Source organism: Penicillium soppii, assembly GCF_028829465.1.
Source record: "Penicillium soppii strain IBT 18220 chromosome Unknown utg000002l, whole genome shotgun sequence".
Classification (NCBI taxonomy): Eukaryota; Fungi; Ascomycota; class Eurotiomycetes; order Eurotiales; family Aspergillaceae; genus Penicillium; species Penicillium soppii.
Genome location: NW_026643232.1, coordinates 1,582,630 through 1,596,606, shown reverse-complemented (window position 1 = coordinate 1,596,606; position 13,977 = coordinate 1,582,630). Strand labels below are relative to the sequence as shown.

General features: G+C 48.0%; 4 protein-coding genes across 4 annotated transcripts; 2 read left to right on the top strand and 2 right to left on the bottom strand.

Annotated features, from left to right (window-relative positions):
- Positions 1–46: 46 nt before the first annotated feature.
- N7529_001947 (uncharacterized protein) lies at positions 47–1,105 on the top strand (the record flags this gene model as incomplete). Its single annotated transcript, XM_057237478.1, has 1 exon — positions 47–1,105. One exon carries the CDS (start codon positions 47–49, stop codon positions 1,103–1,105), a length of 1,059 nt encoding a protein of 352 aa, XP_057102165.1.
- Positions 1,106–1,473: 368 nt separating this feature from the next.
- On the bottom strand, positions 1,474–5,154 carry N7529_001946 (putative kinesin family protein (BimC); the record flags this gene model as incomplete). The annotated part of the gene is made up of 3 exons (XM_057237477.1): positions 1,474–2,430; positions 2,478–4,625; positions 4,678–5,154. 3 exons carry the CDS (start codon positions 5,152–5,154, stop codon positions 1,474–1,476), a joined length of 3,582 nt encoding a protein of 1,193 aa, XP_057102164.1.
- Positions 5,155–5,485: 331 nt separating this feature from the next.
- Positions 5,486–7,052, top strand: N7529_001945 (UPF0183 domain protein; the record flags this gene model as incomplete). Its single annotated transcript, XM_057237476.1, has 2 exons — positions 5,486–5,549; positions 5,602–7,052. The coding sequence occupies 2 exons, from the start codon at positions 5,486–5,488 to the stop codon at positions 7,050–7,052; spliced, it is 1,515 nt and encodes a 504-aa protein (XP_057102163.1).
- A 1,035-nt stretch (positions 7,053–8,087) lies between these two features.
- On the bottom strand, positions 8,088–11,004 carry N7529_001944 (VIT and vWA domain-containing protein; the record flags this gene model as incomplete). The annotated part of the gene is made up of 2 exons (XM_057237475.1): positions 8,088–8,915; positions 8,974–11,004. The coding sequence occupies 2 exons, from the start codon at positions 11,002–11,004 to the stop codon at positions 8,088–8,090; spliced, it is 2,859 nt and encodes a 952-aa protein (XP_057102162.1).
- Between the last annotated feature and the right edge of the window lie 2,973 nt (positions 11,005–13,977).

Sequence of the window (13,977 nt, the reverse complement as noted above, 5' to 3'; positions counted from 1 at the left end):
CAGAACATCATCCTATAGTTTCTCCAGAATGATGTAGCCTCGGCTTATGGAGATGTCGCCGAACAATTCTCCTTACCCTCTATCCTCTTCCTCATCACGGCAGTCTCTTCGCAAGGACGCCTCCAGACCAGGAACCGCCTCGGCGCGGCCAGGTGATCCCCACTCCAGAGGGCAACCGCCAGAGCCGCGATCTACAGACGAAAGCCATCAATCACCAGTAACAGTCGCATCTCCTTACCAAGATGCAACCGTGAATGAAATCGAAGACCATCCAGAAGAAGGCCAAGACCACCATTCATCCCACCCTGCATTCCAGCCCTTCTTTACCTTGATCGAAGACGCCCACACCTCCGATTACCACCACCCAACGGTACACTACATATTCTCCGACGATGACAGCGATATCGTGACGGAAGCAGCACTGCGCAGCTTATCTGCACAACAAGAAGCCCTCTCCGATTCCAAAAAGGACCAGATCGCGCACATCCACACCTCTCCCCAAGATGAGATCAAAGACCCCTCCGATTCGGTCCCGGCCAAGACAAGTCTCCTTCCACCTCCAGTGCCAGGTGTACGGGAGAATTATATCATTCTTGACGTAGAGCCCTCCCCGGTCTCAGAGGCACAGGACCCGTTTCCCGAACAACTCGCACCAGGCAAAGGCGACACAAAGTCTTTATCCTCTTCACCGGCAAACCAGTCCGCCATACCGCACGAAGGCCAGCCTCAGTACCGCGTGACCGCAGCGCAGAGTTTCTCGTCCACATGGCAAGTCCTCAATACGGAGATCGTGCCAGCACCGACATTCGAGAATAGCAATCCCGGCGAGTCACCGGCTCATGGATTGATGTTGAAGATTCGTGGAACTGCCGGTCTGCCCGACCAGAAGGGGAAAGACGGGGAGGGCAGAGGACAGAGACTAGAGGAAATGATGGACCAGTTCGCCAAACGGATGAGTGAGTTGCAGGCAGTGATTGATGCAGCGGAGGCAGCGGGTCCCAAAGCGCATGCGGAGGCAGAAGAAGAACATCATGTTCCTCCTGATGTGGTCGATGAAACCGCCCAAGGGGAGGAAGATCCCAGCACAGGAGTGGAGCAGTTGTGATTAGATATTTTTGCTTTTGGCGCTAAGCACAGGCGTTAGGTAGTCTGCCAGGCCCGTGATGGGCTTTATGAATGAATAGTAATCTACATTAAAACAATAACAAGGGAGATCAATAGTTGTTATTAAGATCAGGGACGTCCCTATAGGAATATGGAATATGCAGACAAAACCACCAACGCCAAGTAGTCGCCTTTCTAGGGCTCAGACAAAAGAGATAGGAATGACCCAGCACTGTTTTCTCAGCCAGAAACTCCAACCCAGAGTGAAAAGCCCAGCGACATTGGGTATCAAAATAGTCAAAAGCAGGATGAGAGAAAAGGAATGAAAAGAAAAGAAAGAAGAAAAAGCAAAGACAGACAAGATCATGGCTAGTCAGAGGTGCGATTTCTGAATCTCCGACCGCCAACAGCCGCGGGAGGCATGTTCTCACGACCCTCCATCACACCAGCCATCTTCTTCGTGAGCATTGTCTTAGGAAGCTTGCTCTCAGGATTGTTATTAGAATTTGAGCGACGGCGCTTCCGGGAAGGCTGTGGTTCAGGTTCTTCCTTTTCAGGTGTTTCGTCTAGGTCCATGGAAGATGGTAAAGCGGGAGTTTCGGGTTTGTTGGAGGGTGCGTCGTCGGCATCAGACACGACCGGTCTGGCGACGTTTAGGTCGACTTCTCTAAGGCCAGTGTTGGAAGATGAGGTAGCGGATGGAAGAGGGTGGCCTACCTCTTCCGGGGTATCGTTATAGACAAATTTCTTAGCCGGGGAAGCCACCATTTGAGGGGAAGTGGGAGCAGGGGAGTCCTGTTGATCCTCTTCGTTGAATGGGAGAGCAGTAAACTGCTTGGATGTACGGTGTCGAGAGCGCAGTCCATCATGGGGTTCGGTCTGTGGCAGTTCGGAAGGATACTCATATCGACGTTTTTGAGGTGTTACACCTGTTGGGACGTATTCCTTCATGGGATGAGACTGGATGTTAGAGCGTATGGTCGAGAGAGGCTGGCGGACTTCAGCATGCAAAGGCGCGATAATTTGCTCTAAGTTTGCTGTATGAGTATTGACATCTTCCTGAAGCTGCTCCACACGTCCAGTGAGTCCATCGAGTTGACCGTGGACATTTGACCGGGACTCGCGAACATTTTCGGACATGGCATTCAAGCTGCCAATGTGTGATTCGTGGAAACGGCCATTTTGCGAGCGAGCTTTGGCGACAAAATCATCCAATGCTTCCATTTGTGTGCCCATGTCGCTCATTTGAGCATCCACGATACGAACAGTCTCTTGATGCACGGACTCGGTTGCCCGCTGAATCGAGGCGTTGCGCTGGTCAAAGGTCTATTGATGTTAGTTACAGTCCAAACAGCAATATTGGTCATTCTTACCTCCCAATCGTTCTGCATGCGAGTCTTGATTTCATCCTTGGATGCAGTAATGTCTTTGGCAAACTGTTCTTCCTTGAAAATCCATTCATCAATGTGTCTATCGTGTTGTGCGGTGGCATGCTCAAGCGAATCGCCTGATGCCGAGATGTCTGTGCGGAGTATGTCGAATTTGCCTTTGAGGCGGTTATTCTGTCGTTGGTTTGAGTCCTCAAGGAGCCCTCGAATGTGAGACATAAGAGTTTCACGCTCGGCTTGTGCACTCGCATGCTCCTCATCCAGGACCTGTGCGAGGTTGGAGGAAGCCTTTCTATTAGCCTCCACCGTTTGGCGGTTAGCTGCCTGCAGCTCTAGGCGTAATCTGTTGACCTCCCACTTTTGCTCCTCGAGGTGCTTTGCCATGCTCTCGAACATGGACTTGAAGTCTTTGCCGAGTGTGCTGTATGATGAGTGAAGCTGGGAATGGAACTCCGAGAACTCCCCGATGACCTCCTTGGAGATCCGAGCAGCAGCAGCAGACAATCCATTCAGACCCTCGCCAACCTTGGATTTAACCTCTTCACGTAGATCCTTGATCTCCTCCAGAACTTCGTTCATCGCGCTGTGAGCACTGGAGGTATTGTTCTTGGCTTCTGCCTCGACCTTGTCAAAGGAGGTACCAAGATCCCGCAGGGTGGAGCGAGTAGACTTCACAGTATCCAGTTCGTGATCTACGAATTGATGAATCTTGCCAGACATTTCCTGCAATAGCTTAGCATGCTGGGTCTGGAAGATCTCCATGCGAGCATCAATTTGCTGTGTCACATCAGAGACCTCACCAGTCGAATTCTGCCACGTTTGGCGGTTGTCTGCCTCCAAGCTATCCTTGCGATCCAACTTCGCATGCAATCCATTCACATCTTGAACGGTACCATTCAGAGTTGAGACAAGCCCAGCACCAATGTCCCTGAGCTGCTTTTCCGTGTTTTGGTGGGCCTTGCGCACAGCCTTCTCTTCGTCCAACTTCTCCTGAGTTTCTTTCCAGAATTTCTCAGTCTCGTTGAGAACTTCTTTGGTTTCGTTCAACTTGGACCGTGTCTCCTCATTGTCCTGTTTCAGCGAGTTGAAATTTCCGGTAATGGAGAGCAGTTCTTGAACTTTGTGTCGGAGACTGCCTTCCATGGACTCGATCTTGGCGCGTTGCTCTTCGTTGACAATGCGACGTGATTCACTTTCCATGGTCAGTTCATCGTGCGCGTCAGGCGTCATATAGACACCATTGCGATGCCGCGTGGCAATCAACTCGCTCTTGAGCTTTTGAATTTCCATTCCTATATCTCGTAGAAGCTTGTCTTTGGATATAGTTGAGTTGATCTGGGGCTTGTTGCGGATGTTCTTTGCCCGGAAGGCATAGTCAAGGGTAGAGATAGTTTCTTCAAGATTGTTGCGTACGGGGGAGACTGTGGCAATGATGCAGGTTTTTGTTCGCCCTCCAAGCGAATCTTGCAGGAGCCGTGTGAGCTTAGACTCCCGGTAAGGAATATGCGAGCTCTTATCAACAAGTGCGTTAATGACCCGACCGAGAGTGAGCAGACTCTTATTGATGAGACCAGCTTCCGTCGCGCGTTTGTTTTCTGCACCGCTTCGTCCGATATTTTCACTTCCAGCCAAATCGACCAAATTCAACTTGCCAGAGGTAACGTAATTCTCACCAGAGTCAGTTGTGCGATTTGTGAGAACGGTCATTGTAAAGATTGTATGACTTCGCGAACTCAGATCATTACATTTTGTCGCTGCAACCTGGCGTTTGTGACTGCCGGATTGCAGCAGTCTGATACCTGAGGACGCAGAGTCAATATAGGTCTCTTCCATCCCTTGGACCATTGTGCTGTGTCCTCCTTTCTTCTCGTTTTCGAAAATTTTCAGTTTCGTGCTATCGTCGTAGGACAATAGATCTCGGAGTTCTTCGTTATAAAGTTCGATGAAAGAGCATTTCACTGTGCTCTCTGTGCCCTCGAGCTTCTGAAACAGAGAGTAAAGAGTGCGCGGAATAATACCCGCATCATCAGATAATATGCCTAGTGTATCGGTCATGTCTCCTGACATGGTGTATGTCTTTCCTGTTCCTGTTTGTCCATATGCGAACACTGTGCAATTGTAACCTGCTAGCATCTGCTAGAAATTAGCACAGCCATTGTAATGCACACACTGCTGATTCACTCACCTCGCTCAAAATGGGGGTAACCACATCTTCGAAAACAATGGTCTGGTCAGCCGCTGGTGAGAAGACTTTGTCGAAGGCGTATGTCTTGTTTGAGACCGCGTTCGGTCCCATTGAAAGATCCAGGGTCTTGCCCTTCACGCCTTCTGGTGTCGATAGTACAACACCATTGTTTTCTTTGACCTCGCGATCACTTCGACCGCGACAACGGACTACCACGTGTATGCTTGTGTCATCACTGATCTCCCTCTCGAAGTCCTTCTCCTTGCGCTTAACCGCTGGATTTGACTTTTCTGGACTTCGTGGTGGCGCGCGGGCTGAGCTTAACGTAGACGATCGAACTGATGGCGTAGACAGCGCAGATACCGCGGGCGACGCATGGCGTTCTGGAGCTGCCGAGCCCGCTCGTCGAACAGGTTGCCGCAAACCTGACCTCCTCGTAGTAGGGAGGGTAGAGGGAGGCCTTGGTGGGCCAGGCATAATGAAGATTTGGCAATTAAAAATTGACAATGAATCGAATCAAGAGAATAATTATGAGGAGTTACCCTTTTTTTTCCAAGTTGTGTATATCAGTGGAGTCCTTTGATTCATTTGGGAAAACATAAACAAACGCACGTGACCCTTCATTCCCCTCACATGACTGTATCGGCTGCTATCGTCATCCCTTATCGGTCTCCCAAGTATTCCCCCCTCACGGAACTTTCCCTTCTGCTTTTAAACAAGTTGACACTCTCTTTGGCTTATAACTTTCAAGGTTTCTTGATCGCATGGACTATCGCAGGCTCATAGTCAACGGGCTTTGAAAACCGACATGACTACTTCTACTACTTCAACACAGGCGCAGATCTTCCCCGGGAAAGGACTTGGGTTTATTAGTACGTTCCGATTTAGCCTTAACTTGTATATCTCAAGCTAATAACATAATAGCCCTGGGTGCTTCTTTGCATAATGTTCTTACCCGGGTGAAGTCCTATCCTCAAACATACCCCGCTATCGACCTTGCATATTCCCCCGCGGACCCGCTTCGGAAGCCCGTGGTACTCCAGCTACCTTCAAACGGCTTACGGCTTCGATTCGACGGTCCTGACCAAAGGCTCCGGTTAATCGAAATACTTGATTTCTCCCGAGTAAACCTGGTATACAAGAATCAGGAGGTGCTTAAGGGTGGAAAGTCTGCAGAACAAACCCCGTCCTCACAGGGTCCGAGCTTCCGGCATGTCTATAATCGCCTGTTTGGTCCTTCATACCCAGGAGAATACGTACCGCCGGCAGATAAGTCTCCATATGGGACCTACGTGCTGTCATATCCTGGGATCGCCTTCTCGTTTCCTCTTCAGCATTCAGCCTGGTCCGACCAGTGTGATTTCGTAGCTCTGTTATCTTCATCCGCCGCCCTGCCGGCCACATCCATGTCCATATATCAAGGTTCATCATGGCCAGAGGTCCGAGCCAGAATTTTCACACAGCAACCCCAGTATCCACGCTCATCGGCCTTGATTGGCAAGTCTCGAGAGTCTCTCGCAGATGAGATCGAGGAGTGGCAAGTTCTGGGTGCCGGAAAGCTTGAAGTGTTCCGCAGGACAGGTTTCCCCTTGGTCATAACACTGGGAGAGACCACTCCTCAAGACCTGATTGCAGACTTTGGCCCACCAGATGCGATCTATCGTAAGAATGACCGCCGGATCTCCATCCATCGTGCCGCAGGCGGCGGAGACATACACCTGAGTCCTTCTCCAGGCAGTATTCCGGATGCCGACCACTCATCTAATAACAGCGTAACTGATGACTCAGATGAGGAGATGGCTGCCTTTAATATCGGCGATCCGACTTCATTACCAGCAGAGTGTTTCTTGAACTATTTCCACCATGGTTTCGATGCCTTCATCTCCTATCCAGCCCCACCTGGTCCCGCCTTCCCAAATTCTGGTCTTCCAGACCCGTTGCCCCAGCCCTCATCCTCCCAGCTGACAGTAACCAAGATCATCCTGCATGGAAATGTTCCAGGGTCCTACCCGTTCAACCGCCACCGCCGAAGCCGCTGGACAATCCCTTTGAATGATTCCAGTGACCATTTGAATTCAGAATCTCCCTACGATGAAATATCAGAGCGGCTGCGGGCAATCTGGAAAGGATCTTATGCAAATTCTACTGAAGAACGTGCTTTGCAGCGGCCAATGGTGCTGAACCGTGGCTGGGGCGACAGCCCTGAAAGCAGTGTTGAGTTCCTCGGTGGGTGGGAGGAAACCACGTCCAAAGGCCATCGTACAAGTGTCGATGGCCAGGATGGAGGATTGGGCAATACCGAAATGTTTGGTTTTCCAGGTCTTCTTTTTGAGGTTTTGAAGAATGGCGCCGTGAGCTGTTTGACCGTGTACTGATTGGAGGCTGGGATCTTTGCTCTTGGTTTTACATACACTTGAATGCATTATGAATCATGACAGGGATAATTTGTGATTCTGCCTCTTGTTGGTTTTTGCACTTGTAAATACGTTAAATCTCGACAGCCTAGTCTACGGGTGACACTTTCTACTGTTCCTTCAAATTCCTCTTCATATATGTATGCATAGGGATTCATGATCGGCGACCCTTCCGAGTCCATAACTATGCCCAAAACAACACACATTCCAGCTTGAAATTGATAATCGATGGATAGAAACACCGATTTCAGCTTGTGTCAGGAACTAAAACTGTCCACATAACGAGCAATTGATGTTGTTTCTTCCGCAAGAAAATGGGATCAATTATATCTCTCCATCTGTCGGGTATACTCTCGGGGCTTCAATTCGAAAACAAAGGGTCAGAAACTTGTTGCATTTATGCAAAAATAGGCAATTTTATGAGAAATTAATCGCTGAAAATTGGTTAGCGGATACAATTGGGGGTATAAAAGGACCATCCTAGTCCGTTACTTATACTCAGCATCATTCCTCAGAATAGATGTTTACGAGTCCTGAACCTTGGAAACCGAAACGAAAGCTGGTCATTCAGATGATGACTAGGAGCCAAACCTATTCAAATTGGACAGACTGCCCATTATGATATCGTATTTAGAGAAATTACTCAAGACGGACCGAATTATAGTGGGCATACATGATGCCCTAACTCCTCAATCCAAGCCAACCTGTATCTAGGTCGGTTCTCCAGGAACTGTGGCTCTGATGATGAACAGCAGCACTATAAGGCTGGTGGTACCAGGCAGTAATTTCCAGAATTTCACAAGTGTCATGAATTTAAGAGTACCGAGGTGCACATATGTATTTGGGTAAATTAATCTCAGGTCAGGGAATTTATCCAGAATTGTCACATCGCACTTCACCACAATCTCATAGCTCGCGAGCAAGTAAAGATGAGTAACAAAATCATAATTGAAACACATACAATGGAAAGCAACCTGATTTACTGTCGTTACGATGTCAGAAGAAAGAGCCTAGTCCATCGAGGAGCTTCACAATGACTTCTCGATCTGCAGTTTCCAATGCATCAGTCTCAGCCTGCACCCAACCATCTGCCTTGGTCTTCACCAATTCCCACACATCTTTAGACGCGGTTTCCTTCATCTCCAAGAACTGGCACACCAGGCACGTGGCAATTAAACGAGACCATTTCTCATCAACAGGCGTCTGATTTGTGTTGTTTTCTGCAAGGGACTCATAGTCGCTTTGTATCTTGGTACGGGTAGTGCTTGGATCGAGGCCCACAATCCGGAACAGCGCATCGCTTATCTCCCAAAATCCTTCAAAGGTCTGAAGATGGATGAGTTTATTTAATGGAAGGGCTGGTGTTGAGCCCGTGCCTTCATCGTCGTCTTCCTCGTTATTGGAGGGTGAGTCAGGTGAGAAGCTAGGGTTCGTAAGTGGGCGTGTAGAGCTCACTGCAACACCGAAGGCAACCGGGCTGTAGCCTGGGCTTGTAGGAGAAAAGCTTGGAGTTGTAGCAGTTGGAACGTACCCACTGCAAGTGCCCGTGGGACTGAAAGTGGCTGTGGGAACCAAGGTAGGACTGGTAGGGATGTAATTCGGGCTCGTAGCGCTACCAAACGAAGCCATCGGGGAATATGATTCTGCACACGAATCCAATATCCAAGATCTTTTGGCCTTTTTTCTCTTGGGGGACGGAGTCGCATTGGGAACAAACCCGAAGCCTGAGGCGTCGGCGTCACTGTTGAGGAATGTGTTAAAGTCGAAGTTCTCCAGGATCTCGGGATTTTCTTGTGCGCTGAAATCTAGGTTGAATGCGGAATCCTTGAGAAATAAATTAGTATATGTAGATATAAGGTATATGAAGTGAGATATGACATACGATCTGCATTCTGCAGGCGGCCTGACGTTCGGTAATTGTCCGCATAACAGCGAATTTTCTCCCTGGATCCTTTTCATACTCTACCGGGGTGTTGTCGTTTACGGCAACAAATGAACAGTGTTTGCCTGCGATTTGGAACATCACCCCCAGACGCTCGCACTCTTTCTGAACTAGTTCATCAATCCGACTCTCCCATTTGGACCTAACTAGCTCGCCCTCAGTATCCCTGGCGGAGTAGATCCAGCCGCGAGACTCCTCAAGTTCAGTGATTGTCTTCTTAGCTGCAAGCTGATGAAGAGTTTGCCCCTTGCCAATATCTTGTACGGGGATGTCCAGACTCAAGGGACCATGTTTGCTGTTGGCGCGAAGGGTGATGGTTTCCGGGACCGAGTCAGTGGGCTGTGAGAATAGTAGGTAGATATTTGAGCGAATGAAGGGGAACAGAGCTGGAAGATCCGCTGGTGCTTGTAGAATACTAGGAACAGCAAGTTTTGGCAGAGGCCCACGAACATCACCAACGATTTCCTCTTCTTTGTGGTCTTGCTCAAATAGAGAAATTGGCTGAACTAGAGGCTCTGTGTCTGATCTATCACTGCGCGCAGGTTCAACTTCCACGTAGTCTTCTTTGAACTCGGGAATGTTCACATCCAGCTTGCTGTTATGTAGTCGCGGCATCAAAGCGCCCTTCAACATGCGGATCACAGTCTTATTCAAATCCTCATTATTCAGAACCGTCTGGGAAAACCCTTTGCCCGCTCTAGCGATTCCATTGATGAGCGAATGGGACACAGAGTTCCCAAGGCCGAGAGTGAAGAACCGGGCAGAGTTCTCCTGGTTCGCCCGGTTGACAAGGTCAAAGACTCGATGCTGATTCCAAACCTCTCCATCAGTGAGGACTAACACCTCAAGGACCTTGTCTTGGTAGCGATTTTCCACAGCTGCCTGAAGGCCGGACATCATCTCTGTCCCACCTAGGTCGGCCCGGATCTTCTTTGTATACGTAAGTGCCTCTTTTAAGCTCTCCGTGCTACTTACCTTGCTTCGGGGCCAGAGAGTTTCATGCGAGGTGCCAAATGATACAAGATTAAAGGGTACACCCAGCGGCAGCGATTTAAGAAATAACTCAAGAGCGGATCGGAGAGTAGGAATCTTATCCTCCATACTTCCACTGCGATCAATGACAAACACGATCTCAGATGAATCCGGTGGTAAACTAAACTTTGGTACCAGGGAGACCATCAGTGCCCTTTGATTTGGCAACGTAGGGTGTGCCTCTAAGAAGGCAAATGGGAGATCTTGTTTGTCCGCGTTGACAGTGAGAACAAAGTCTTCATCGATGGCCACATTATCCTCAAGCTGGATTGAAGCATAGTACGACTCAAAGATTGACTGCGGCATATCGGATGTTCGGCCCAAGTCCACCTGAATGGGATGGCTTGGTGACCGAATGTTGCGGATATTAGATCCTTTTTCCATGACGACGTCCACCTTGATTGCGGTTTTAACTACAACACCCTCGGGCACACCCGCGCTACCATCTCCACGTCCATATCGAGGTCCAATAGTGACGGGTATCGTGTATCGAATCCCATCAGTTTTAGCATCCTGGGATAACTCCTGAATAAGGGTGATCTCGACGAGAACAGTACCCCCGGCAGGGACATTTCCTAGGCGCGTGCTGAATACATCGGCTGCACCAAGGGACTGATGGAGGATAGCAGCGGTTTTGCCCTTGGACTTTGCCTCTTGGTATGTCTGCTTTGCTTTCTCTTTGGGTTGAACTACTCCTTCAATTACAGTATCGCCCAAACGGCAAGTGAAGCCAACGATGCTTGAACTTTCATATAAAGGGAACGAGTAGAAGACTTCGGAGATAGCCTCTGTAGCAGAAGGGTTTATAAAGGTCTGCGTAATGAGAGTCCGCGAGTTGGTAGCGAGAATAGTTGCATGCGCGTCAAGCCCAATTTGGGGCAGGTACTTCAACGCTGACTGGTTACTATTGGCCAGTCGGTAAAAACAGCCGTGTGCCATATTGGACGGAGAGAGTTGTAGAAGGAAAAAGAAAAATGGGGGAAAAAGAGATACTTATATCGAGGGACTCATAGCTATGACTAACAGACGCTAGGCAGACTACCCCAGACCTAGATGCTACAACATGCTCTGATTTGCGACTCAAGCGATTCCGAGTCAGCACATGATCGTAGATTGACTCATTCGATTTGGTACTTGAGACTTCCCACAACATAATTTAAGATATATGATTTTAACACTCAGCTTGAAAGCTCCTCACCATGACGCGCCAGTAGGATCATATTTCATGCCAAAAGTCATGCTGCGCCCTAAAAGTCACAAAAGATGATTTTGGCCCCTAAATGTCCAAGGCGTAAACAATCTTCCCACCAATCAGCCAATTGATAGGACTCATTAGGATCCACTCAACTTGGAGATCTGTAGGGGCCTAGTTGAGGGTCTAGAAAAGACTTGGCGGGGACTAGAAAAAAATCTTACTAATTTCTAGTCTTTCCCCAAAGTTTCGAACCCGGAGTATGTCTGCGGTCTGACAGAAAACATCCAACTACGAGATCATTTTGGACGAGGATTGTAGCGAAGACAGTTTCGTTAAGACAGGATCCAACTAGCGGCGAGAGTGACCCTTGAGGATTACATTTTTATTATAATGAGATAAAATTCAGCAAAACAGCCCTGCTCCAAACTCCAATTAACTCACTCATCCTGTTATAGAATGCTGCGGGATCCATTCGATTGATGTAGCCGCACAATTTTGGGTCGAAGCCATGCGCACAGACACCAGAAGTGAACAGCTTTTTATACAGGTACGCATTTAATTCGCAGCGAACTCGGTTCAAATCACGACCTTTTTCGGTATATCCAGGATCGCCGTTGTCGTGGAAAAGCTTCAATGCACACTTTTGTCCATCCAGTTCTATCTCAAATATTGGAGACGCATCAGAGCACGTAATATCGCTGATGATATGAATTTTGGAGGGGTCCACGTTCGTTAAGGAAGCACTTCTTAGGCGCATTGTTGTCCTATTGGAAGTCATATCTCCACTAAGTAGGTTGGAGATGGTCAGGCTATAAACAGTGGACAGGTCTCCGTTAATGATAACCGGATGGTTGAGTGAGTGAAGGGACTATGAATTACGTAAGCTGTTATTCCTAGTCCCCGCCAAGTCATTTCTAGACCCCCTCAGCTGCCCCGGATCTTGTAGCGGGTTCCAGCTGTGCGGGACCACAGAAGACTTGACCGGGACTAACGTGATCCACGGTCGCCCGAGCGACACGGCCGCGCGAGCGACCCCACCAAACCTCGAAAAATCAGTAATTTTTTACTACCACTAAAACCATGGCATAACTTGAATTTTGCTATTAATTACGTTCAGGGCATCTAGAATATGTATGACCTCTTATCCCGCACCCAGAACATGTCACATGCCGCCGAACCGAGGGCATAGAAGGTAAAGTAGGCTCAACAACCGCATTTGTAGGTACCTCTGGCAAAGATATATCTTTACTTGTATCTTCATCCACATAAACCATGTCATCTTCACCACCCTCTAGACCCCCAAAGATACCTTTCTGGGTAGTGAACTTATGTATAGTCTCTCGTTTTTTGATCTGTTTCTTATTGGTAGCCTCTAATTGGGCACAGCGATTCTGGAGAAAGATATGGTGGTGGACGACTTTGATGGTCATGTTGTAGGTCTTTTCAATCTCCCTTTTTGTAGGTGAAGAAAGGATTGAAGAAGAAGATTCTAGACCTTGTTTGATCCGAGATTGCGATTTTGCGAATTTTGAGAGAGTCCAGAGAGTATTTGGATCACTATCACTGCCGGAAGAGAGTGGTCGCTGAGAGATGATCTCGAGAGGAGGAAGAGAATCCAGGCGCACATTGAGCTTTTCCAAGACTTTATTAGCATCAAAGGGTGCTAATCCAGTAGCTAAAAAGCTATTTTGTATAGTAGAAGTCTTAAAAGCACCAATTCTCGCATCTGCGATCATTTCAAGGAAATCCTCCTTATCAATAGAGTTGACTCCGTTCCGCATCGAAGTTGAAACCGCTCCTCCATAAAGCCTCTTCAAAACCGAGAAACAGCCCACATCTAAAGGCTGTAAAAGGTGAGAAGCATGAGGAGGCATACAAATTGCGATAATTTGGTTTTCTTCACAAAGCTGGTCAAATTCAGGGGTTAAATGACTCCCATGACCATCGAGGACTAGTAGGCAATATTTTCCCACTCTTATCCCAATATTTGGGATTAAAAGATGTTTCAACCACCATAAACCAATTGTATTAGTAGTCCAGCCATTTTCGCTCATAGTAAGACGTGCTCCTTTTTGATTCGAAAGAAGATAGGGGCGTAGATGCTCTGGAAACTTTTTTCCCTTAAAAATGAAGAGCGGAGGTATAACACTTCCAGAAGCTCGAATACACTCAATCGCAGTTACCCACTCACGATTTCCGGCTTGTAAAAGAGCTCTTTTTCCGTGATATTCCGCTGAAGTGATAATTTTTTGTGTTGTGCCAATACCCATAGCAAAACCACTCTCATCAAAGTTAAAGATATCGTCTGAAACAATACCCCACTTTTCAATTGTCTTTTGAACCAAATCAAACCATGGTTTAATGATTCGAGGGTCTTCTGAAAGAGCTCTCTGATAGTCATATTTGCGAGAGAGTCGAGTAGAGAGATTTGGGTGTCGTTTGATAAATTGAGAAGGCCAATTAATACCAGTGGTAGATGGTGTGTTTTTCTTTGCACTAAGTAGAAGATTGGCCATATCTCGCAACATAGGCAAAGTAAGAGCTGCTCCTCTTGAATCCATATCAATTACCCAATTCTCTATCGATTGCTCCTCGACTTGGGTGAAGATATGACCAGATGCCCTCTTTTCAGCAGCAGATTCGCGCCCATTGATCCGGGCCTTCAAAGTTGAGACAGGTATCTCAAAAGATCGTGCAGCAGCTGCAGCAGAGAGATA